Here is a 26,805-nt window from a genome sequence, read left to right on the forward strand (position 1 = left end):
ACGTTCATCTGATTTGTATCTTAAAGTCCTCATATGAGTGAAGTCATATGATATATGTCTTTCTCTGACCAGTTTCGTTTAGCATAATACCGTCTAGTTCTATCCACACAGTTGGAAAATGGCAAGATTCCATTCTTTTTGATTGCCGAGTAATATTCCATTGTGTGTGTGTGTGTATACCACATCTTTATCCCTTCATCCATCGGTGGACATTTGGACATTTGTTGACAGCACTAACCTTGCCTTGTCTTAATATCCTACTCTGCTACTGGGGTTTTCTGGGATCACTTTCCAAACAAATCATCCCACTGGACTCTCTACTCTGTGTCTGATTCTGGGGAAACCCAAAATAAGACACTTACTTCAAAAGAAGAAAATCCATCTATATCATGTCTTAGGGATAATAAAAAGGGGAAGTTAAGTAAATGTAGTCAATAAGATATTGTATATTTCAATATATAAATCTGGAATATCACTACATCAAAAAATATAATAAAATAACATGTTTGCACCTATAAAAAAAATCCACCAGGGATGCAGCAGCTTCGAATGCAGACACGGATAAAGCCAGAGAGTGTGCTGTGTCACTGTGATGCCCTAAATGCTATGAGTAGCCTTAGCATTATTGACGTGATTTTCTGAAATAGTGAACAGCTTGATAAAGTCCAAGCAAAACCAAGTAAATTCATTTTTCAATTATGCTAATACCATTTCTGAAAATTCAAGGTATATTATGCAAAAATACTTTGTGTTTATAGGTAAAGTTGGGCTCTAGGCTCTGAAAATTATAGGAGTTTTGTTGTTGTCGTCATCATGGTTTTAAGCAACATGAAAGTCCAGTGAGGTGTTTGAAAATTATACCAGGTGATTTTTCATTATATGGGGCAACTTCTCTGAAGTTGTGAGCATGACCCTTTGCCCTGTTTTCTTAATCCCCATTTTGGGGGCTAAGATGTGGAAGTGATGTTGGAGCCCCGCCACCATTTTGGAACAGGAAAATGAGAACCATACCGCACGCCAGGGTAGAAGAGCCTGAGCTAGGAGACCATTCTCTGAGCACTTCATGGAACAAGGCTGCCCCACCGGTCCTGAATTTTCTCTGCCTCTACATTTTTACATAAGCAAGATATAAACTTCTACCCTGTTTGCCACTATTTTTCTGGATTTCTGTTTCTTGAAAAGAAACCTGAAAGCAGTATAGAGAAAACAACCTCTAAGAGTATGCCTCAGGAATAACCTTGACTCTTGCCATTGTGATCTGTGCCATGAAGAACTACAGGTGTAGTGAGAGAGAACAGGGCACCTGAGGGGAGTCAAGCCAGGGAAGCCTCTTCTGAGCTCTGAAGGATGGGAACATTAACTTGACAAAGAAGAGGAAAAGAAATATTTGTTTGTCACTTGTTAAAAAAAAAAAAAGAGCATAGCCGGAGGAGTGTGCTATGAAATTGTAGTGAGGAGGTAATTTAGGGAGTAAGCTCCATAGGACAAGTGTTTTCTTTGATATGGATCCCAGGGTGAGCACAGGGCTAGACTTGCTCAATTTAAATGCTGTTGAAAATCTGTTCCAGTGCGTGAGAGCTGCATGACCAGCGTGACTGAGTGAGCTGTGTGCTGTGAGCTACTGGTCTGCTCCCAGCTCTGACTCCTCCCGAAAGCTATCCAGGGAGGAGGGATCCAGACAGACAAAGGCGCAGATCCACCAGACAAGAAGGACATGAAGCCCTCTACAGCCACCAATCCAGAGAATGGTATGTGGGGCCAGGACTCCCTTCTAGACCAGAAAGGCCTTATAATATCACTCTAAATATGAGATCAAATGTAGGGATTCTGATAGATTTTGTGTGATTCTTTTTATTTCATTTTTTAATGTTTATTTGTTTTTGGGGCACCTGGGTGGCTCAGTCGGTTAAGCCTCCGGCTTCGTCTCAGGTCAGATCTCACGTTCGTGGGTTCGAGCCCCGCGTCAGGCTCTGTGCTGACAGCTAGCTCAGAGCCTGGAGCCTGCTTCTGGTTCTGTGTCTCCTTCTCTCTCTGCCCCTCCCCCTCTCATGCTCTGTCTCTCTCTGTATCAAAAATAAATAAAACATTAAAAAAAAACTTATTTAATGTTTATTTGTTTTTGAGAGAGGAAGAGCAGGAACAGGGGAGGGGCAGAGAGAAGAAAGAGGATGACAGAGGACCCAAAGGCACTGACAGCAGTGACTCTGATGTGGGGCTCAAACTCATGAACCCAGAGATCATGACCCGAGCCCAACTCAGATGCTCAACCAACTGAGCTGCTCAGGTGCCCCTATTGTGATTCTTTTTTATTTTTTTTTAAATTATTTTTTTGAGAAAGAGCATGCAAGGGAGAGGCGAGGGAAAGGGAGAGAGAATCCCAAGAAGGCTCCTTGTTGGCAGCATGGAGTCCAACCTGGGGCTCCATTTAATGAACTGTGAGATCATGACCTGAGCCAGAATCAAGAGTCAGAAGCTTAACTGACTGAGCCACTCTGGCACCCCAGATTTACTGTGATCCTTATAAGGAAGTTGTACCCTTTAGAGTATCCTACTACATCTATTAGTAATGAGTATAAGCAATTTTCAAAGCATAATGGAAAGAAATTGGCACGGTGAGTTCAAAACCTCTCTTTCTCTCTTATCCCCGATGTTTTATTTAAACCTAGAACTTCACAATTTGTTCACATTCTAAATATCACTACAACAAATAGAATTTCTATTTGTTGAAAAATCAAGCATTCACTAAAAACTGTTTCATTTCTTTAATCAGTGGAATCTTAAGATTTGTATTTAAAACCTATTGACAGTTTTTCAATCACACTTTCAATAAGAACTTTCAGAAAGGGTTAAGACAAATGATTATGTGTGAATTCGAGAAGGAAGATCCAGGAAACAACTAGATAATTTTGGAATAAACCAAAGGCTGGTAAAAGTGGGTAAGGGAAAGCAATACTGGACTCATAAACCTAACATCTGTATATACTATGATCAATTATGTCATCTAATGTTCCCAACAACACTATGGGAAAGCTAGCATATTCTCATTTTGCCCCAAGGAAACTGGTTTTCAGATAGTTGGGTGATTTTCTGAAGCTCACACAGTGATGGAACAAGGCTTGAAACCTGAGCCTTAAATCCAGCACCATCTCCTTCTTCAGGAGTTGCTGTGGCACATCCCAGTGAGTTATCTTTCATATTTCACCTGCCTTTCTTCACCCACACTGGCCACCCCGTCTCTACCCTTTCCCTTCTCCAGGTCTCTCCGGGATCCTGAGGCTTGTGCTGCAGGAGCTGAATCTGTTTTATAGCCGAGATGTGACTGGGGTATGTCTCCTGTACGATCTCCTCCACTCGCCGTGGCTGCAGGCTCTGCTCAAGGTGAGCGTCTCATCACCTGGAAGCCTTTGCATTTACTGTGGGAGCTGGAAACTGCTCACCTGGCTGTGCCACTGGTCAGCTGTCAGGAAATTCCATCCTGGTAAATGTTCTTAGAGGGCTAATTCTTACGCGTGTTTGAGAATTTCCAACATGGGGTGGGCGTTCCCACACCAACAATTCTCTGGATACTCGTAGTGTCCTACAATTCATCTCAATTCTGACACTGTCTGGAGATAGCATCAGGTCCCACAGGTGAAGGGTTCAGTCTCACAAGACTGCTGTTTCCTCCTCCCACTTCAGACACCAGTCACAAGCCCAGATTGGTACCCATACTTCTGACCAAGTGTCTTGCCAGATTACCAGTTTACTATAAAAGGATTTATATAACTCAGGAACAGCCAGATGGAAGAAATAAATAAGGCAAGGCCTGTGGGAAGGCGTGAAGAGCTTCTGTGCCCTCTCGGCTCTCCCCTAGATTCCCACATGTTCACCAAACCAAAGTTCTAACAAACCCAGTCCTTTTGGGCTTTTCTGGAGGCTTCATTACATAGCTGATTAGATCATTAGTCAACAGGAATTGATTCAATCTCCCAGCCCCTCTGCCTCCCCCCAGATTTTGTTGTGGAGGAACGGGGTGGGGATGGGGTGGACTGAAATTTCCAACAGTTGAATTACTTGACTGGTTCTCCTGGCAACCTGCCCTTAACCTTAGGTGCTTTCCAGAAATCACTTCATTAACATAAAAAAAAGCATGCTTTCCCTGCTTAGGAAATTCCAAAGGTTTTAGAAGCTCTGAGCCAGAATTAGGGCCAGAGCAAATAATATAATTCTTATTATAAATCACAATATCACAGCAATCCTCAGAGAAGAGCTACAAAACCTCTTGGCTTATGAAGGAATTAATTTAGCTGGGGAAGAATACAGCAGCGCCTCTTTTCTCTCCCAGTTCCTTTTCTTCCAGAGGACCCTGGGGTCACAAAGCAGCCACCACAAATGGCCATCTGCACCGTTAGCATCTGTCTACAACCCTTTGTCCTTGAGGCTAAAACTCAGTACAAATAAAAATGCTTTTAAAAAATTATTCCTCTCTGTTTCTTAAAATCAGGAAATGAGATATATACAGTTCTGTTTAGGCATCTTAAATTTTTGTTTTTCTCTTTCTTTCAGAGAGAGAGAGCAAGAAAGTTCGACAGCTTGTGCACGTGCATGAGCAGGGGAGGGGCAGAGGGAGAGGGAGAGAGAATCTTCACAGGCTTCTTGAGCTGAGCCTGACTGAGGGCTCAATCTTACGACTGCGAGATCCTGACCTGAGCTGAAATCAAGATTTGGAGGCTCAACTGACTGAGCCACGAAGGAGCCCCAATCTTAAATTTTTCTTACCTTGAAGATTTCTTCTTTTTTTAAAATTTGGCTATAATTTCATGCACTGTACAAGAACACCTACTATCTGATTATAATTTTGTTCAAACGTTATTTTTAAGAAAGATTCTTTTAAAGTTAACTTTTGGGATGTGGGCGTTTCCTTCAGTTAAGTGTGAAATGTGGCCAGTTGTATGATGCTTGTTAAGATATTACTTAAAATAAGAGAAGATGGTGGGGCGCCTGGTCGGCTCAGTCAGTCAGTCATCCCACTCTTGATTTCAGCTCAGGTCATGATCTCATGCACTGTGAGATCGAGCCCAGGGTAGGGTTCTGCACTAACAGTGCAGAGCCTGCTTGGGATTCTCTCTTTCCCTCTCTCACTGCCTCTCCCCGGCTCGCTCTCTTCAAAATAAATAAATTGAAAAAAAAAAATAAGAGGAAGTGGCAACATCTTTAGCATGAACAAAGAGGTACCTCACAGCACTCGTTTAGAAAGTCTTGATTTCTTCATCTACTGGTCCATTGTCAGACACTCAAGCTGTGTCCATGTCATGATTATTGCGACCACTGCCTCCGTGAGCTCAGGCGCGCAGGGACCTCTTTGAGATTGTGATTTCTTTTCCTTTGAATACATACCTAGACGTGAAATATACAATGGGATGTTATTCAGCCATAAAAAAAGAAATCCTCCCTTTTGCAACAACATGGATGGACCTGGAGGGCATTGTGCTGAGTGAAATAAGTCAGACACAGAAAAACAAACGTAGTATGTTTTCACTTGGATGCGGAATCTAACAAAGCAGAGCTCATAGATGGATGGTTGCAAGGAAGGGGCTCTGGCTGCAGGGAACGGGGAGACGCTGGTCAAAGGGTGCAGACTTTGGTTATGGGATGAGTAACTTCTAGGGGTGTAGTGTACAGCGTAGTGATTATAGTTCATAGTATTGTATTATGTACTTGAAAATTGCTAAAAGGATAGATCTTAAATGTTCTTAACACACCCTCACACACAATCATAATTACGTGAGGTGAAGGAGATGTTGACTAACCTCACTGTGGTAATCATTCTGCAGTTCATTCATATGTCAAATCAACATACTGTGCACCTTACACTCCCACCACGTTACCTGTCAGTTATATCTCAAGACAACTGGGGAGGAAAAGCCCCACCTGAGTCCTGTCAGGCATGTTTTCCTCTTGGGATTAAGCTCAAACAGGGGTTTTCTTGTCACTAAAGGGATCCCCTTGCTCACCCTGCCTCAGTTCATCAGCCGTGTCTCTTCCAGGGAAACCTGAGAGCTGGGACGGGGAGGCACGAGGAAGCACGTCACCCCCCAGCTAGATGGAGGAAGGCTGGGCCTGACTGACCTCTTGGGCCTCATTCCTCCGCCTGTGAGAGGAACTAGATTCCTAAAGTAAGAAGGGCCGCACTCCAGAGCCGGGCACGCCCCGGCACGCTCACCCTAAACTCCTGGGGTCAGCAGAGGCAGAGTGGAAATTTTATAAATGAACCCTTACAGGCGAATTACGAGGGGAAGAGGAAACAAATGGAAGATGAGAGCAGAGAGCAATCAGCATGGATGGTGAGCCTAGCCTCTGCTGAACCCCAAGCACGGCATGTGCCCTGGCACAGAGTTTCTTACAGGTCTCTGGCCCCAAATCCCTATTGGTCTCAACCCTGGAAAACCCACTTGTCAATTTAATGAGAGTAAAAGTTTGAATTTCCTTTTACCACGATGGTAGCTGGGGAAGATCAGTTTCCAGTGCAGCCAATAATTAAGCCTTTGAGGCACTGAAGCCGCCAAACTGAACCCAAACTTAGACGGTGAGTCACACATGCCACTCAGCTGCTTGCACCGCAGCCCAGCCTGTCTCTCCCCTTGCAAAGCGTTCTCCCCTTGCAATGTGTCATCCTCCCACCGTTGCCCTCCTGCAGGTTTATGATTGTCTCCAGGAATTTAAAGAAAAGAAACTCACTCCTGCCACAACTCATGCACAGACGTTATCCAATGAGGTAAGGTGGTTATTTGATCCCCAGAATAATAGGGCTTTAGACGTGAAGCCATTTTACTTGCAGTGTTAATTTAAATGAATTAAGGGATCCAATGGCAGAGTTTGACCGATGCTTTTGTATTGCATAAGTGTTTCTAATTTAGCTTTAATAGAAGGGAGAAAATTGGCCAGCACTTCAAATTTAAGCAAACAAACAAAGAAACAAATGACAAAAAACCTAAATAAAAGGTTTAGGTTTTCCCTAAACCTCAGACTCAGTTTATCCTATGTAACCCTAGGGTAATGTTATAGAAGTGTCTTACAAATTTATATCTCTAGCGGGCTCTTTGCCTGAACTCTTATACCCAACTGCCTCCTCCCCGTTGCACTTAGATGCATGTTTAATGAGCCCCTCACACTTAACATGGCCCGTGAGCTCCTGATTGTCCCCACGCCCACACCCACTCCTCTCCCAACCTTTCCCATTTCAGTAATGACACCTTTATTTTTGTAATACTCAGGCCAAACTCTTTGGGGTTATCGCTTTCTCTCATACCTCACACCCAATCTGACAACAGAGCCTTCAGGGCCAGCTTCAAAATATATCCAGCATCTCATCACCTCTGGTATGCCACCTATAGAAACCATCATCATCTCATATACAGATAATTGCAATATACCCTCCTCCCTGGTCTACTGCTTCTACCCTTGCCTCCCTTCCCCATAGTCTATTCCAGAATAGAAGCTGAAGAGATCCTCTTGGAAGGGGTGTCAAATCATGTCACTTTTCTGCTTAAACCTGTCCAATGACTCCCTATCTCAGGGCACACATCACAGTTCTTAGAGAGCCAAACATAATATTGTTCCCATTCCCTCTTTGACTTAACACTCACTGCTCTCTTCCTTGCTCACTATGCTCCTGCCAGATTAACCCCTTGTGGTTGTTTGAACCAGCATGCACCTGCCACAGGCCCTTTGCACTTGCAATTCCATATGTCAATAATGCTTTTGCCCATATACCCACATGATTTACTTCCTCTTCTTCACAGAAGTGTTACCTTTGCACTAAGGCTTTCTCTGGTCACCCTACCTAAAATTGCAACCCCTCAGAGTACTCCCTGTCCACCTTCCTGTTTTATTTATCTTTTTAATTCTCCTCACTATAAAAAAAAATGGGGATTTTTTTTGAGAATGGAGATTTTTGTCTGGCACTGTATTTGTATCACTCAAAACAGTGCCTAGCATATAGTAGATGTTTAATAGATATTTATTGAATGGATTAATAGTCTTAAAAGATCTATGTCCTATCAGAAAGCAGGTCTATACCTAAACCACAGAAAAGAGATCAGAATTTATTCTGTTTAACAGTTTTTATTGCAATAAATATTAAAATTGGTAATCAAATAATAAGTCCTAAAATACAAACTGCTATTTCCCTTTTTCATTTGATGGAGCATCCACAGGGTTAAGCTACCTGAGTTCTCCAGGTATTTGAGCCTGGTATTTGAGCAAGGAGAACTCAGGTTCCTTAACCTACCCATAAAGCACTCACATTAACAAAGAGAAGTTTTAGCACCACTAGAGGGAAATTGCCTTGGTACATATGATATGACAAAATCATGTTAGTTCCCCCTCCAAGCCTATAATATGCCAGGACAGGACTGGGGCACTGGGGTTTAGATCAACCCCCAACCTTGGATTCAACTTGCTGTAGTAAAACATTTTAATGAATAAGGAAATATCCTAGGCCACAACTTTAAAGATGAAAATGAAGGCTTCAATAACAGCTTGTCTTAGGTTAATATGCTATATCTGTTATCCAGCCTGGGTGAAGTTAGCTAGGTGATGAAGACTTTTAAAAATTTTACAGTATACACTTTTTCACCAACCAGGTAGTGGGGATATTACGTGGAACTCCTAAATCCCCTGAGACCCGAGAACTGAAACAAATCCTCCAGGCTCCGCACTTTAAGGCAAGTGCTTATTAATATAGATAAGATATGCCCATCTGGCATACAGGCAAAGTTGGAAAGAAGAAATAAATGTGAAAAAATGAGCTTTCTGAATAGACATTCTATTACTGTACATGGGTGACCAACAGATTGTTCTTAAAGATGTGGGACCCAGATGTGACTGGCCCCATGTTGCTAGCCATGGAGCTAAGCCTGCAAGTTATGAGGAGACATCCAGAACTTTTCATGGTGTCTTGTCTCCCCCTGCAAAGCCATGGTCCCTCTGAAATTCTGGGGGACAATCAGGGATGTATACTTCCTTTCCAACTTGTAAATATTTTAAGTTTTGGATAAAGTGTATGAAGGTGTTTAGAAAATATAGTGTATGGATGATTGACTCAATGAGGGGGGTATATGAAGAACATTTTATTTAAAAACATTTGATTGTAGAACACATACCTTTCTCATAGTACTTATAGAATTTGAGATCATTTTATCAACAGATGAGAACTTGAAGAGAAGGTCTGCATTTGGAGCAATGGAACTTAATGAGTCAAATTTTTAGTTCACAAGATAATCCTAGAGAATTTTCTCTGAGTTCCAGTACAATTCTGTCCACCAATCTCAGGCTGGGCTATATAGAATGACTATTTCCCCACCTGATGAAATAAAAAATTAACCTAATGGGACATTAGAAGGAACTCTTTGCTTATGCCCTAAATCAGGAAGCTACTTTTTCTCATTCTGTTCCTCATAGGCCCTTGGGAGTCACTGACAAACTAAACCAGCAAGATGTTCTGATTACTGCCCCCCATTCTGTTTTAATTAGGGAAAATATTACAGAAGTTGTTCTGTAGTTCAGGCTTGTAGGAGCACCATGGATTACATGGGTTGTAGGAAATGAGAGAGTAACAAAAACCATTTTAGCAGACATGCAAGAATATATATAACCTCTCCCTGCCTTGTTTCTTTTAAAATGGGGACAATAAATATGCCTGCCTCATGGAGTTATGGTGAAGACGGAGTTAATCCACATAAAAGGCCAGCACGTGCATGTTGGTCATTGTACCAGTAGTGATGGTGGTGGTGTGTCGTACAGTCTTCTAGATGGGTGTGTCCTATGTATGATGTTTGTTCACCTCGCCTTCTCTGTTCCCAGGCCTTGCTCAGAGCCCATGACACTGTGGCTCAGAAAGATTTTGAGCCCCTTCTCCCCCCATTGCCGGACAACATCCCTGACAGTGAGGAAGCAATGAGGATTGTTTGTTTGGTGAAAAATCAACAGCCCCTGGTAAGGAAATCGCTTTATCTTTTCATTTAGAATTATACCGTGGTTAACTGTGAACCAAGGATTAATTATGAACTGTGGGTTAATTGTGAACTACGTGACCTCTAGTAGTTATTTAATGTAATATTAAATATTTTTGTCTCTAGTTACAGGTATAGTTTGAGGCATTCAGAAAATGTGAGAGGATCTATGATAATGGCTGAAACAGGTGCCAGCGACTTGTGCCTGTGGCTTTAAACACATTATACGTTATAATGTTTTCTCTAGGAAAGATTTCTGCTTAGTATTTTTCTTTGTTGAAAAATCTGTGAGAAATAGGACTCTTATTTTATTTCATTTTATTATTTGGCTCTCTGATGTACATACACTTCACTAAATTCCAATGTATTTGTCTAAACATTTTTCTCTTGATTAATGGGAAGCTAAGTGAGGCATTAATTTGATTTTCTAAGAAGTCTCTTTGATTAGGTTGTAATGGTGAGAGTTTTCTTTATCTTTGGAAGTATCTAAATATTCTTTTGTATCTATGTGGTTGGAAAGAGACTTTGATAGACCAAGGTTGGATGAATGGCCTTATACTTTGATGGCACAGTATGGCCCTGGTTGGTATAAACACCCTCTTCTGACCAGACCAGAGCTATACTGAGGGAAGCCACCAGAAAAATGGTCATGTTAGGTAAAAGCAGATTCCACTGCCCTCTGTCTCCAGGGAGCTACCATCAAGCGCCACGAGATGACAGGGGAAATCCTGGTGGCCAGAGTCATCCACGGAGGGCTGGCCGAGAGAAGTGGTAAGCTGAACAGCAGGGTATGAATGTGACCAGAGAAATGTGTTTAGTCTTCTCTCCAGGGAAATCCCACTTTCCTCAACAAGGTTAGGGCTTCTGTGCATTGCATTGCTTGGTTACTAAGAGGGAGGGAATAAATATTCCAGAAAACCCTGTTTCCCTCCTTCACTGAGGCCCCATATTAATGTTCTCTCATTTACATTATTGTGGTAACCTAACAAGCTAAGTATTATCATGCCATTCTGCAGAAGAGGAAACTGAGGCTCAAAGAGATTAAGTAACGAAGGTATGCAAGGTTGCACAATTAGAGTCAGGATTGCAAGTCCAGGTCTGTCTGCTCTATAGTCCCAACTCTCTTCACCTTGTCCTTTCACTTTCAACAAGGCTCGGCCCCACCTCGAAATGCCTGTTGCTTGCCCTTTCTCTCAGTGAACTGAATTTCCTTCCTTTCACTGCTGCGCTTCTGTGTTTGCTGCCCTGTGTCCTCCCTGCCCAGGGCCTTAGAGACCCGGCCTGTGCCTCATATCCCGACATTCTCAGAGCAATGGCCCCAAGGATTTCCTAGTTGCTAGGTCCCTTGGCCCTTCCTTTAGCCTGTTTCATTTTTACCTCTCTAGAACATTTGGTGTCACTGACCATAACTGTCTTGGAGTTTTCATCACCCTTAGGTTCTGGGGATGCTTCTCATCTCTCCCTCTGACAACTCCACTGTTCACTTCATATTTCTCAAGGCTTGATCTTAACCCCCATGTTTCTCCACATTTCCTCTTCTGATGAATGCCCCTCCCCTTTTCTTTTCATTTATCATTTACTCATGACGCTGACATCTTTATTTTTAGTGTTATCTTCATTTTATAGTGTCATTTACAGATTAGCAGAAATAAAAATATCACCATCATTTAATACCCAGTAAAGAGGTATAAAAATGCCATTCTCTATGCTTTGGTGGTGATGTATACTAGAGTAACCAGTCTGTATTGTTATTGTTATTATTCCAGAGTAAATATTTAAATGTTAGAGTGTGCTTGGGTTTGCTATTAAATGTTAGAGTATGATTTGAGTTTGCTAAAAATCTTTGGTACAGCTACCTCTTTTTTTTTGCCAGTTTCCTTGTACACTTCTTTGTTTTGTGTTCCTGTTTGCCTAGGGCTGTTATATGCCGGAGACAAACTGGTGGAAGTGAATGGAGTTTCAGTTGAGGGACTGGACCCTGAGCAAGTGATCCATATTCTGGTAACAGTCTTCTGTTTGCCTCCTCCCCAACTCGGTGCGGTGCTGCGGCTGACCTGAGCCTGTCTGGCCCATGGTGTGGGCACTGAAACATGAGGGGGTTTGGTCCCTCTTGGCAGCTTCCTTTCTCCAGACCCCCAGAGCTTTCCTGCTTCTGTGCGGCTCAGCCCCCACTCCCCACCCCCAGTCGGGTTTACTGCTGGGAGACCTCTCTTCCCAAGCCGTTCTTTCGGCCTCAGGAAGGCTCCACCAGTCTCCCAGTCCAGGTGCCTTGTTGCCTGGGTTGCTCCTTTGGAAACTAATCCTGCCGTTGCCAGAGTGAGACTCTGAAGGAGAGTCTGAGCCTGAGCAAACCACCCTTGCTCCCCTAACATTTTTATACAGCTGAATCTATTCAGTATCTTCGCTGAGGTAGCTTTGGGGTAGGAATGATGTCAAGGGAGGTACCCTATGGGAAGGGGAAGTTCCTTGCCTGTCTTGCCACTGTCCTTGGTGGTTGAAACTGGGGTTTATGACCAGTTTATGGTTTATGGTTTCTTTTAGGTCCCATTCCCACTTTTCAAACCTTTGCCTGAATCACAGTCCAGCTGTCATGGCCACAGTGGTATGTCCCCACCCGTCTCCCCCATGCACACCCCAAGTGTGGGGGCTGACATGGATAACTGTCCATCATAGAGGATCTCAAACTGGTTTTGGGGGGGAAACTGAATTTTCATAGATGTGCCTCGGGGACGTCAATGAGAGGTGGGATTATAAGGAGTATAGCACCAGAACATCCTGCAAACCACATGCTATAAGGTGCTGCACATGGAGCTTTAAGGACAGTCGATCACAGACACATGGCTCCACCTCTGCCATTTTGGTGCCAGCTGCAGAGCAGGATGATGGGATTGTGAAATTTCTGGAGGACAAGGTTTTGTACACCTCTGGACCTCTAATACCTCCTCCGTCAGGCTAATAGGTTCTCTGTCTCCCCAAAATGTTTGAGGGCCCCCTTCCTACCATGAGCTTGGAGCTTGTCCATCCCTCAAGAAGGCTTGGGAGCCCTCTTCTTCCCCATCAGAGGAAGGAGCTCTGCCGGGCTGCCTGGTGCAGGACCAGGTGTTCAGGAAGCAGTTACTGACTGAGCTTTGAGGAGGGGAAGTCAGATCAGGACCTCATCTCCTTCCCTAGTGTCTGTGGAAGAAGACCTTGCTGAATAAGGTCATGAGATGGAGCGTTCCTGGGGGATGCCAGGCCTCCGGGTGGGGGTTAGCAGGCCAGGCCTGGAGCCCCACAACAGGGCAGAAGCTCAGCTAAATTTCTTCCTAATTTCCGCTTCTGCATGGTGATATTTAGCTATCGAACCCTTGTAAAAGTCCCTGTGGGGGATGTCACCTTTAAAGCTGGGCACACTGTGTTGTAACTCCATCTGCTGGAACCCTGTAACCCAATGAAATCTGTGATTTGTTATCCCCCCTTTGACATCTTCTAGGCTATGTCTCGTGGTACAATCATGTTCAAGGTGGTTCCAGTTTCTGCCCCTCCCGTTAATAGCCAGAAAATGGTAAGAATATACTGAGCTTTCATAACCACATATTGTAAATCCTCAAATAACAATAATAATGACTTAATATTTTGTATCATACTATCCTGCTCTATAATGTGTTGAACATTTGTTCAATACTGCGTTGCACATTTTTTTTGAGAGAGAGAGGGAGGGCACAAGTGAGTGAGGGCAGAGAGGGAGAGAGAGAATCCCATGAAGGGTGGGGTGGGGGGAAGAGAGAGAGAGAGAGAAGCAGGCCTCACCCAAAATGGGGCTTGTGTTCACGTGAAGCAGGGCTCGAGCTCAACCCAACGCAGGACTCAGACTCATGAACCCTGAGATCATGACCTGAGCTGAAGTCAGGTGCTTAATTGACTGAGCCACCCAGGCTCCCTGGACATTTCTGAATATTGATGACATGAGAGGCAAATGAGTAAATGAATACAATAAAAGGAGATGGAGCATAAGAAGTTAAAAGTAACATCAAGAATGGAAAACACTTGAGCAAAAACTTCCTAGCACTAAGAAGATTCTGTTGGCAAAGTTACTTTTTTTGTGTGGATCTTAGACTCAGTTTAAGAGGCAAGTTCTCCCTTTTGGAGAGTATGGGGAGGAAAGATAGGCACAGTAGGTGGAAGAGTGGAGAAATGGTTTTAAGTCTTGACAGCCCAAGAGTTCTTCTGATGGGGCCATTTTGCACCTACTGTCAGGTGTATGTCCGTGCCATGACTGAGTACTGGCCCCAGGAGGACCCCGCTATCCCCTGCATGGATGCAGGGTTGTCTTTCCAGAAAGGGGACATCCTGCAGATTGTGGACCAGAATGATGCCCTCTGGTGGCAGGCCCGGAAAATCTCAGACCTTGGTACCTGTGCTGGTCTAATTCCTTCTAACCACCTTATGAAGAGGTAAGAAAATTCTCACTCCTGGACTCAGGACTGAGCTATCAGGAAACAAAATGCTTCTCAGGCTTCTGTTATTGCAGTTAAGATGAGGTGAGGAGAGACAATCAGATAGATAAACACATAAACTGATCTATAAATGCAAAAGTCAACTTGCCCCTATGCCCTAAGCATCTTAAATACTAAGGAGATCAGAATAATCATATCAGCTAGAAAAGGAGAAAAACAATTGTGAAACTCAAACTTAAAAAGATAGTTATAACTCCCTCTATTAATCAATTAAGTCTGAGCTGAAACGTCAGTTATTGAATCTGAACCCATGGCTGTCATCTGTGTGTCCTTGAGATCAAGAGAACGAGTAAAGATAGAAAATAGAAAAGGGTCCAAGACGCAGCCAATATTAAGAAATCTAGAAGAAGAAAATAAACTAGCAAAAGAGATTGAGAAGGAGCGACCAAAGAGGCAGGATGAAAACCAGGACAGTGTACTATCCTGATCAACCATGGCAGCTGCTGTAATGAGGACTGAGAACTAGCCATTGGAGTTAGCAATATGGCAATCATAAAAGCAATTTGAAGAAATTGATGGCATGAGACATTTTAGTACAAAGCAGAGCAGAGCAATGGAAAAGTAGCTGGAGAGGAAAGGGGAGTGGTGTGAAAGAACTTTTTTAGATGAGGTACATAATGCTGGTAGGAACAGTCCAGTAAGAGGGCAAATTTTTATGACAGAGAAAAAGGAATTGTTGTCATCAATGTCCTTGAGCAGACAGGACATATGATCTAGTACAGTTGGTCCTTAAACAACACATGCGTTAGAGGTGCTGACCCCCTGTGCAGCCAAAACTCTGCATGTGACTTCTGACTCCCCCAAACTTAACTACTAATAGCCTACTGTTGACCAATAATATAAATAGTGGATTAACATGTATTTTATATGTTATGTGTATTTTATACTGTATTCTTATAACAAGGTGAGCTAGAGAAAAGAAAATATTAATAATAAAATCAAAAGGAAAGGAAAGATACATTTGCAGTATTGTACTGTACTTATTGGAAAAAACCCATGTGTAAACGGGGCTGTGTAAAGGTCAACCATATAAAAGTAGAGGCATTGACCTTATACAGGATCCTAAACAGTAATAGTAACAGCAGAGAATCAAGAATGTGTGGGCATAGTTGAGGGTGATGATATGGCAGGAGCTTGTGGAAGTTCTCTGATTTTCTCAGAAAGAAGGAATATTGTAAGCCGAGATTGTGGGTGGGTAAAGAAGTGCTGGGAAGGAGAGGGGAAGAATGCTGAAAACATTTCTATGGGAACATGTGAGTGGATGCATTAGGTAATAGAGTCTGATCAGCACTAAGGACCCACTTTAGGTTAAATATCAAACATTTGAAATGATTCTGGTCAGCTTCCTTGGGGGGCAGGTCCTGACAGGCAGAATTGGATTTAACAGTAAATCTAGATAGGGCTATGGGAGTGATTATAATGATGGACCATGATGCTTAAGTTCTTGAAGAGGGAAATGAGGGAGTAAGGCTCAATGGAAAGACAGTATGATCAATGGATTATAGGTCCATAGGAAATTGAGAAATTATTGGGGCTGGGAAGGCAGGAAGTGTTGGTAGAAGGGGATGCTGGGAGTTGAGGCTGAGTTATTAATACTGGAAAGGTCTGGGGTATGACAGTGGGAGGCGGTGGCTGCGGTAAACTGAGTTCTGGTTGAGAACTGGAAAGCAAGAGATCAAGGAACCAAGAGTCCAGAGTATTCAAAGGGCATTTATATGCCTAATGGAATTGTTGAGAATCCTAACAGAATCATGCTGAGAGCATGGGAACTAGCAGGTGTAATCCAGGGATGGCAAAGACCCCACCTCCAGGCTGACAGGGTGAAGGCCAAGTGCAGTGAGTGGTGGGTGTGTGGGAGGCAGCTGCCAGAGCCCATATGCACCTCTCCTCATGGCCACGGCGGAGCAAGTCAGCCAGCAGGAAAGAAATCAGCAAAAGCTACTTAACAGCTATTCCCCTTGCCCCAGAGCTGTTTTCCTAGCCCACAATTGGCAGTGAAGAGGAAACAAGCACCTCTTGAAAGGTGCTGGGGGGCAGTTCCCTTGGGAGACCTGGGATTCCGTTAAAGCAAGAAGGCGAAGGACTCACCCACTCACAGTAGAGGCTCAAGTCTGGGAGGTTTTGTTGAAGACTGACTTTGACTTCCATGGGGTGTCTAAAAGGGCTTTGGGGAGGGCGGGTGGTGGACAGAGCCTTATGGGGATCAACGTGCAGAGGATAAGGGATGACCCAAGCTTTGGGGGTGGGGGTGCTGACATGAACGGGATAAAGGCCTTATGCTCTAGGGCAGAAAGCCATGAGGAGGCTCAGGTGGGGATCTTGCAAGTGGCCCACAGCAATGACAGGCTTATGGGATTAGCACACAAAGAAAGGATGCAGTAGGAGCTGAAATCCACGTGGCTCTAAGGGATTGAGCAGCAACAGCCTGGGAGGGGAACCGGAACACACTATAAAGATTCAGAGACCAGGTGAGTCAGGCTAGCCTGATGGAGAGGCAGGAGCCCACGGGTCAGTCACTGAGCTGTGGGGCCCATGAACTCATGGTCACTGGCCAGATTTTTCAGTCTAAGTTAGAGTTGCTCTGAAAGGAATGTATAAGGCAGGAAAAATGTGATAAGAAAACCTATATATTTGACAATGTGTTTGGAAAAGAAATCTCCCTTTTCACGTGGGTAGGAGCAGCAGGATTCTAGGAAACACTGGCTATATTTCACCTGGGTTAACCTTGGTTTTGCTTTGTTTTGTTTTCCTCACGGTGTAATTCTCTGTGCATAGGAAGCAGCGGGAGTTCTGGTGGTCTCAGCCATACCAGCCTCACACCCACCTCAAATCCACCATATGTGAGTGTGCTGATACCTCCAACCCGGCGTGTGCATTGCAGGGAAGCCTGCTCCTTCTGTCCCTGGGCTGGCTTCCTGCCCAAGAGAGGCTCTCTGACTGTCCCCACTGCCCAAATAAGCTCCTAGCAGCCACTTGAAATCCTACTCTGCACATTCATCCCTTTGGATTTATAAGAGTTTTCAGTTTATAAAAATGCAAATGTCCCTGTGTGGGTGACACCTTCCAGGATGGCTCCCCAGCTCTGAGTGCCCCGAGATGTGTACAGCTAGCCTGTACATTACACATATGCAGGCGAACAGGTTGCACACAAGCCTTCACGTGGGCTCTCTGCAGGGGGGCTAAATTTCACACTATTCGGGGGCGCCTGGGGGACTCAGTCGGTTAAGTGTCAGACTTCAGCTCAGGCCATGATCTCTGATTTGTGAGTTCGAGCCCTGCGTTGGGCTCTGTGCTGACAGCTCAGAGTCTGGAGACTTCTTGGGTTTCTGTGTCTCCCTCTCTCTCTGCTCCTCTCCCGTTCACCCTCTGTCTCTCTCAAAAATAAACAAATATTTAAAAAAGAATTCACACTATTCAGAGGCTCTGATGAACAGTGGTGTGTGCCTTTGATGAATAAACATGGGACTGAATTATTGCTTAATCAATGCAGTTTGCTTGCTGGACAGTAATATTCCAACAGCACTGGAGGAATGGTTAATAAAGGTATCCATGGTGGCAAAGCTTGTGAGCTACTGACTGCCTTAAAGGACAGGCTGCAGCTTGGCAGAGCTCGGCTGGAACTGTCTGAGCAAGGTCCTTTCAGAAATGGCCCTCACCAGGCCCCCCGAAAGGAAGTAAGGAAGGAGATGGCGGTGCCAGGAGGGAGAGGGGCCTGGACCCGGAGCTGCAAGGGGACTAAAGCAGACAACAGTGTCAGTGTCACCGATTGGCCCATGGCAAGTCCTTACTTTCTTACTCACCTAAGCCCCAAATTCGTTTTTCTTCTCTTTTTCTCTTGAAAATTTATGATGACAACTATAGAGACATTTTTGAAAGAAGAAAACCCTCTTATAAGTCCTTCAGAGTAGCAATGTTTATTTATTTTTGAGAGAGAGAGAGAGGGAGACAGAGAATCCCAGGCAGGCTTTGCACTGCTAGCACAGACCCTGACATGGGGCTTGAACTCAAGAACCCTGAGATCATGACGTGAGCAAAAATCAAGAGTCTGATGCTTAACCAACTGAGCCACCCAGGCGTCCCTGTCTTTTTCCACTTAACTTAACATTTTATCAGAAACATTTTTCATGATATGATCTTCATAGTCATATTTTAGTTATTTCTTTGTGTTTTGAAAAAGGGTTTTGTTTTGTTTTTCACCAAACTAGATTGAGGTGCTTATTTAATTCAGACAGAGCATGAGCAGGGGAGGGTCAGAGAGAGGGAGACACAGAATCTGAAGCAAGCTCCAGGCTCTAAGCTGTCAGCACAGAGCCCAATGTGGGGCTTGAACTCACAAACTGGGAGATCATGACCTGAGCCAAAGTCAGACCCTTAACCAACTGAGCCACCCAGGTACCCCACTAATGAAGCTTCTAATCAGCATCTGATAACTAGTAGGACCATTGGCTGATGTTTAATTTGCTCCTGTAGTCTAAGCGTGAGTTACATTAGACTTTGGAAAAGCCCATCCTGAAATATAGTTTGCAGCCCCTGTTCCTATACTCACAAATCTCTAAGTCCAGGAACCGCAAGGGTGGAGCCACTGACTTAAACGGTCCCCTCTTCTAGGGTTGTTTCTGATGGAGCATAATCAGTTTCTAAACTATTAGATCATTCCTGTTCTTTTTAACTGTTTTAGATGCTGCTGCAATATGTATTATTTTGTATCTTTCTGCTTAATGAGGGATTTCAGGAGTAGGTTATTAGGAAGTATAGGCACTTTTATTTAACAAGACTTACTTAGAAATTTGCAGATGGCTATCATAAACATATTTACTAAAGATGCTCTTACAGTTAAGTTGTCTCTGTTCTTTCTTTCCTTTTTTCTTCCTTTCCTTCCTCTCACTCCTTTACTCCTTTCCCCTTCCTTCCCTCCTCCTTCCATCCTTTCCTTCCCTCCTTCTCTCCTTCCTCCCGCTCTTCCTTTGATTCCAGTCAAGATTTGAGTTCCTAAAATATTCTGAACTAAGTGCATTAATTCAGAAATGAATAGAATACAGCCCTTATAGAACTTTAGGGAGGGAAGGGAGTAGGATGTGCCAGAAGCAAAATCCCCATTTCCAACAAGATTCATAAATGTATTCGTTTCTATAGGGTTGGAAATTTATTTATCATTTTCTTACTAAATTTCTACCAAATTTCTGTAGATTAATCCTAGAACATTAATTAATTTTGGCACTTCACTTTTCTTATTATAAATTATCTGAAAAACTATAGCATTAACTATTGTGCTCTCTCTCACTCTTTTTCTGTTTTTCCCTCTTCCATTATTTGTGCGTACCCAGCAATTTCTATGGAAGAAGGTAAGAAATAGTATTTGAAAAAACCCCCTCATTTCCCAAGTCTTGTAGAAATTTTGTATAGTTTTCTTAATTCACTTCAATTCAATTTAGCTATTTATTAAGCTCTTCCTATATACCTAGTAGTGTGCCAGTCACTAAGATCCTAATTTATAAAAAGATGTCAGTCAAAAGAAAGCACATATGATGTAATTGTCCTAGCACTGAGAGAAATAGGAGAAAAGAGAGAAAACATTTAAATGCAGCACATGGTTAAAACTCAGTAAAAGTCGTGAAACTGGTTTGCTGTTTTGTGTCAGCTGTTCTACACATACTGCCTTAAAAACAACCCTGTAAGGAATTGGTGATTGTTCCCATCTTATGGATGAAAAGATTGAAGTCCAAAGAAGGTAAGAAAATGGCCAGATGCTGCAGGCAGTGTAGTCTGGATGGAAACTTCTGTTTCCAGGGCAAATGGAACCTCCAGTTAGCGCTTCTCTCCGTCTCCACGCCCAGACACCCGGATGACTCATTGTGATACCAACACACACACTCACAAAAGCAAGAAAGCAAGATGCTGTCTGCTTGTGGAGGGGGAGAGAAGCGAGAAGAGCTGTCCCCTAGTCACCCCCACTGCTCCGTCCTGGAACGGAAAGGGGACCGTGGACAGGCCTTTGGAGAGCCAGGGTCTCTGAGGTGTTGGTGGGGCACAAGCCCGCTGTCTTACTCGGCTCAGGCGGCCATAACAAGATACCACAGACTGGGTGGCTTACACAACAGACACTTATTTTCTCACAGTTCCGATGGCCAGAAGTCTAAGATCAAGGGTCAGCAGGTCTGCTTTCTGGTGAGATTGCCTGCTGGCCTGCAGATGACTGCCTGTCCTTTTGCATTGGGGTCCCAACCAATCTTATGACCTCATTCAACCTACAAGGCCCTGTTTCCACATATAGTCACATGGGGGACAGGACTTCAACATATAAATTCGAGAGGGATACAGATCCGCCCGTGATACCTACCCTTTGCCAATAGTGTGGAATTATTGATTTTGAGAGAATAAAATTAGTGTCTGTCTTAGATCCCAGAGTTGCAAGTTAGAAAAATCAGGGCTACTTGTGCTGTTATTAGAAAATCACTCATGTCCTCTGTAACAAACAGGAATAATAATAGTTTTTCTTTGCTAAACAAAAGAAAATAAAACAGAAAACAACCCCCCCTATACACAAAACCTCTAGTTATGTCTTAGGAACTAATAAATTTACTGTTGTTATAAAATACTGATCTGAAAAACAATAATTATGAGGAATTGAATGGCAGCTATGATACTTGTTTCTCTGTGCCCCATCTCTATAAAACAGTATTATTTTGTAAAAATTTTATATTGCATAAGTTATTTAAAAACCTTAGTTAATGAAATGGTCTGTAAGAAGGTGGTGACAGGTTAATTATATGACTTGAGAATACTAATATGCAGATTATTATTTTGGAACATGATAAGACATTTATTAAACCACTAGTTACTTATGACCTAGGAAGTGCTAGGCACTATGTTATGCACAAGATGTCCAGTGCTGAAAAAAATTATTTTTTAAAACACATTTACATCAACTATTTTTATAGTAAAAGGAAAATTCAGTTCCATTTAATAAATAATTTATCGTGTACCTATTCTGTGCAAGACACTGTACTAAGCTCTGTCAAATATGTAAAAATTAGCAAGACAGTTTCTGCTTTCAAGGCGCTACCTAGGGGGACAAATCAGACAAATACTCAGATGATTGTATTACAAGGTAGAGTATGTGCGCAGCAGCAGGGAGTTCAAGGAAGGAAACGCTATGCAGTTCATGGCAGAGTTCATGCTTTTAGTTAGTGTTTGAGATGGACCTTGAAGCATTATAGGTGAATGGAAAAGCATAAGCCAAGGCACAGAGGACTGAACAATGGTGGCTACGGTGATGGGAGTGTAAGACGTGTGAGGGAAAGAAGTGGACAGCAGCCTCCACAGCTGGGTTTGGATCAGGTTGTAGAGGGTTTTGAATATTAGGTTGGGTGTTCTTAAAAGTTATAGTCTCTTATTTCTTATATATATCTGGGCAAAATGTAAAAATAATTAATTTCCAAACATTTATTACTTATTATTTTTATATATTATAATTATATATTATGTGTTTATATATTATTATTTATTATTTTAACATTTATTGAGTGCTTACCATACACCTGAGCTTTTCATACATCATTTCAGTTTATCCTCACTTATATGGGAGGTATTACTACCATCTCCATTTATAGACAGAAAACTAAGGCCCGAGGTAAACTGATTTGTTCACTCATAAAGCCAAGGTTTTTAAAGCGTTAACCATTTTATGTTATGTAGGCTTCCATACCATAGATTTTCATTTCATGTGGTGGAGTCCTTTTTAGCTCTCCGTTGTAAGAGTAGTGTTACGGTAAGGTGGTCTGAGTTTTGCTGGCATAAGTCTACATTGGGAAACTCATACATTTTAAATTCTATTCTTCCCTTACTATCCTCTTGTATAGAAGACGACATGAAGATTGATGAGAAGTGTGTGGAAGCAGGTAACATGTCCTCTTGATAGATTTACCACCAGAAGGAATACGAAGCACTTCAGCAGTAGATTCTCTGATGCAGAGTTGGCTAAATGGGGCCAGAGGTTTCCTCTGGAAGAAATGTGTAAAATAAATTCCCACATTCTTTTCTGCGGTTCTGGCATTTGGAAGGAAGGCACAGCTGTGGGAATGTCTCCAGGCTTCTAGAAAGTGTTCTAGAGAGCAGTGATCACAGGAACACTCAGTAATACTCTGGTGTTACATTCAGTAACATTTAGGTGGAATGTCTGGAAACCGCCATGCTTTTTGTGAAATACTATAAAATACTGAAACGCAAATTTTTAAAAAGCAACATATAGTTCTTGTTATTGTTTGATACCATCTTCTGGTGGATTCTAGTAAAGATATTAGTAGTGGGTTCCAAAGTTTTGAGAAATATATGAAAAGTTTTACATTCTTACACTTAATTTTTTTTGTAAATTGGGAAAAGATTTTCCAAATTTAGTGGCATAATGAAGATTGGCTCAAGAATCATTAGAGTGTTGTTGGAACAGTAGCTGAAGAGTTCTTGGTCGGTTAGGTGAATTTGTTTTGGCTTTCTGGGCAAATCTAGATTTTAGAAATTAAAGAAGAATATGAAATCTTTAAATTGTGGATATTTTAAATACTCACACATACTTCCCAGAACAACTACAGAATAATGCTGACACTATATTTATTTAACCAGGTACACATTCAGTTTTTTTTAATTTGCATTAATATTCATTTCTCTCTATAATTTTAATTTACAATTTTTATTAGGTAACACAGTCACATGTTTTACAATTCAAAAACTACAGAAGTATAGAGTTCCTACCTTTCCTTTCTCCCCTACTCAGTTTTATTTCTCGAGGCAATAACTGCTCTCAGTTTCTTCCCGATCCCTCCAGACATATTCTTGCATATAAAGGCAATGATGTATATTTTTTCTTCTCTCCCCACCACCATCCTTACCACTGTTTTAAAAACACCTTTAAAAAGAACAACAACAACAAAAAAGATTTTTTTTTGGTGGTACACTACACACACTATTCTGTTCCTGGCTTTTTTCCTTAGCATTGTATGTGATTCCATCTTGGTATATAAAGAGCCTCTTCCCTTGTTTTTAACAGCTTATTGGTTAAATAAGTTATCGTGCATTTATACAATCACTTGTCAGTAGGCGTTTGAGTTATGTCCAATCTGTTCTGTTACAAGCGATGCTACAACAAGTAGCTTTGTAGACGTGTTGTTTCACATGGTATGAGTAAACCTTAGACGCAGCACTGCCTGATCCAAGGACGCGGGCATGGGTAATGCTGCTGTATATTTCAAATTGCTCTCCACCTACATTCTAGTTTCTTCATCCTCAATATCTGTTAAAAATGCAAAAAGAACTGTTTTAACTGATGACAAAGTTGGTTTATATAAAATCTTTCCTTGTTGCCTATACAAGCGTATCCAATTACACCATCTATATACTCATTCTCCTTGCCACATTCCTGTTGTTTATGGTCCCCCCAAACCTTCAGTCAGGGTGCATGCCTCCTCCATCTGCGAGCACTCTAACAGCAAAGCGGTGCACTATCTGACAATCCACAGGAGTTTCCCATGACGTACTACCTCTCCCTTCCCTCTGAGCCTCTTTTACATTTAATTATTCTCTTCTATTTTATTTATTATAACCTCCTGCAGCACGCCTGCTTATTGTCACAGCCTAGCTGCTTAATACCACGGATCTCACTTACGGTTTCAGTATGCCGTAGAGACACCACTGACTTGGCCTTGATTCAGGAAAGACTTTTAAAAGTTGGTGTGTATGCAGAAGCATAGGGTCAGGGAATTCATCTGTTAAACTACAGGCTCCATATGGATAGTAATAAAATAACACATTTGATTTTTTTTGTGTCCCAATGGGAAACCATAGATGAAGAAACATTTGAATCTGGTAAGTAAAAATAGAGTATTTGGTATTGATTTTTAAGAGTGTATTCTAGACTTGGTATAGTTTAAACACACATTTAGGAATATGATACAATAAATGCTTAAATACCTCAACAGTATAGTTGTGAGATATTGTAAGCTTTACCTTAACCACTGCTTCTTTGGGGGACATTCTGGAGCTCTGTGGGAGCATGTTTGGTTGTCACACTTGATTTGGGGCACTGGCCTTTAACTGGTAGGACTCAGGAATGCCAGATGTCCTGCAGTGTTTGAGACCATCCTGCATAATATTTTGAACGTCCTATTTTGAACACATTACAAATATAAATGAGTAGTTCTTTAATACATAATAGTGATACATGTCTTCATAAGACATAGTATGAAAAGCTCAGTTGTTTAGAAGACAGTCACTATGGAGAGAGACATTTGAGCAAGATTAAAGACATTGCCTTGCAATCACTAATTTACTCCACACATTCTGCCCACTCCATACTGATAGTAAATAAACTGGAAAGTGAGGTATCTATACTGATTGATTATTTTCTTTTTCTTTAATATGTTATTTGTTATTATTGATGACACATATGTATCAAGTGTGTGTCTCTCAGAGTAATGTTGATGTCGTTAGTAAAGAAATAGATCTCACAGAGTATTTTGAAAAACTGGCAACCTCTTGGAGCATGTTAACATTACTCAATGGCTCCCAAGGATATTTCCTCCTTTTCTCCAGTTCATCAGTCTATAATTGCTTTGGTATATTATCTGTACTTCAGTTAAGGCAATTTCCCTTTTATATACAAGTAAGCCTGGTCTGTCATTACTCATCAGAGCACTTTTTATTCCAGCATCTACTGTTACTTTGCCCTTATATTTTTCTATACTTCATGTAAGGAATATTTTCATTTCCTTTAATCTATGCTTCTTCATTATAAGTAGGTATAATCCTCTAATAGTTTCCTATGTCCTCTAGAGATGTCAGGCCTGAGGATTTATATTTTGAAATACACATTTTAAAAATATAAATTAATTCTTTTTAATTTTTTTCTTTATATTACAGTTAGCGCATTGTATTAGTTTTTAAAATTAAGTACAGTAGATTATATTAATTTAATTTCATAAGAATAGATTGCTATAAATATTGGTTATGAAAAGATGGCACTAAGACATATGGAGTTGGAAACTACGCACCTAAGTTATTTACTTGCCATTTATGTTCTTTATAAATTTTCTAGTTTTGAGGTCCTGAGTGGTTTAGTTGGTTAAGCATCTGACTTCGGCTCAGATCATGATCTCATGGTTCGTGAGTCAAGCCCCCGTACGGGGTTCTTTGCTGTCAGCGCAGAGCCTGCTTTATAACCCAGGTGCCTTTCTCAGTAAATAACTCTTGATATTCATTCATGATGCTTAATTCTGTTACCTAGAGCTCTTAGTAGGCAGTTAACATTTCTTCAGTTTTGGTTTCAACTCTTTTCTGAATATAGTATCATGTGACCTCCTTGAATTTCTCTGGGAGATGATGATATAGTCCAATTAGGAATGCCACTCAAAAAAAGTAACAAAAATCATGGATGTTTCAAGATATCTAGAAAACAAAGAAAACAGTGCACTTTGTGTTCAGTTTCCCTTGTCTCCAATGGGCTGACTGGAGATGGACATGTGTCATTGTACCCAGTGAGGGGTCGTCTGGGAGAGAAGGAAGAGGAGGCTCAAATCTGTTGCCTTCCTATAATTTCTCGCTGACTCTCAAGCCTCATTTTGAGCCAACCAGTAGAGAGGAGTCTTCCTAGATAAAATCTTCAGGGAGAATATAAATAAGTGACCTGCAGCAAAAGTTATCGTTCTCAGAGTAGCATAGTCAAGCCCATGAGTTCCTGAGTCCCCCGCTGCATGTTCATTTGCCTTACCAGGCCTGCCCAAGGTAGAACTTTCTCTAAGAGTGACGTGGATGCCTCACTTCTGTAAATTGTCTTTAGTGGATGGCCAACTCGATCTTCTTAAAGACTTAACTTTTTCATGTCTGTTTTTTCACTTACCCAAATATCCAGAGGAACTTTCAGAAGGTAATTGTTTGTTTTTATTTCCTGGGTAAGCCAAACAGAGTTACATTTAAGATTTTTCAGTGCCTCAATGAGCATGTATTGATAGGATACCTTTTAAGATAAGATGTATTTTCATTCCATCAAGGACAGAAATTACATGCCGGTTTTTTTTTTTTCTTCCCCCCATAGGAAGTGTGTCTTGGGCTTTTCCCTTATTATTTGCTTTACTTTTTTTTTTCTTTTTTCTCTTCTTTTTTTTGGTGGTGGGGGTGGTTATGTTTAAATGAAGTTGCTTTTACAACACCAAAGACTTAATCATCCATTTCCTACATAAAAGGTAGCTACTTTTTTGCATGGACCTCAAGCATATTGTAGTATAGAGGTGGAATTTAAGGAAAGGTATTAAGCAGGCTGTGTTGTAGCCTAT

At 41.9% G+C, this 26,805-nt stretch overlaps 1 protein-coding gene across 1 annotated transcript in view; it reads left to right on the forward strand.

Annotated features, from left to right (window-relative positions):
• Positions 1-534: 534 nt before the first annotated feature.
• Positions 535-26,805, forward strand: part of MPP4 (membrane palmitoylated protein 4) — a 40,149-nt gene continuing 13,878 nt past the window's right edge. Inside the window, exons 1-15 of the mRNA XM_029933283.1 lie at positions 535-610; positions 1,656-1,748; positions 3,257-3,378; positions 6,677-6,754; positions 8,625-8,705; positions 9,844-9,975; positions 10,682-10,763; positions 11,908-11,993; positions 13,465-13,536; positions 14,229-14,425; positions 17,264-17,328; positions 19,813-19,830; positions 22,348-22,386; positions 24,323-24,343; positions 26,385-26,399. Coding sequence (XP_029789143.1) covers positions 535-610; positions 1,656-1,748; positions 3,257-3,378; positions 6,677-6,754; positions 8,625-8,705; positions 9,844-9,975; positions 10,682-10,763; positions 11,908-11,993; positions 13,465-13,536; positions 14,229-14,425; positions 17,264-17,328; positions 19,813-19,830; positions 22,348-22,386; positions 24,323-24,343; positions 26,385-26,399 — 1,177 coding nt within the window. The remainder of the gene's footprint in view (positions 611-1,655; positions 1,749-3,256; positions 3,379-6,676; positions 6,755-8,624; positions 8,706-9,843; positions 9,976-10,681; positions 10,764-11,907; positions 11,994-13,464; positions 13,537-14,228; positions 14,426-17,263; positions 17,329-19,812; positions 19,831-22,347; positions 22,387-24,322; positions 24,344-26,384; positions 26,400-26,805) is intronic.

Source organism: Suricata suricatta, chromosome 3 (genome assembly GCF_006229205.1).
Source record: "Suricata suricatta isolate VVHF042 chromosome 3, meerkat_22Aug2017_6uvM2_HiC, whole genome shotgun sequence".
NCBI lineage: Eukaryota > Metazoa > Chordata > Mammalia > Carnivora > Herpestidae > Suricata > Suricata suricatta.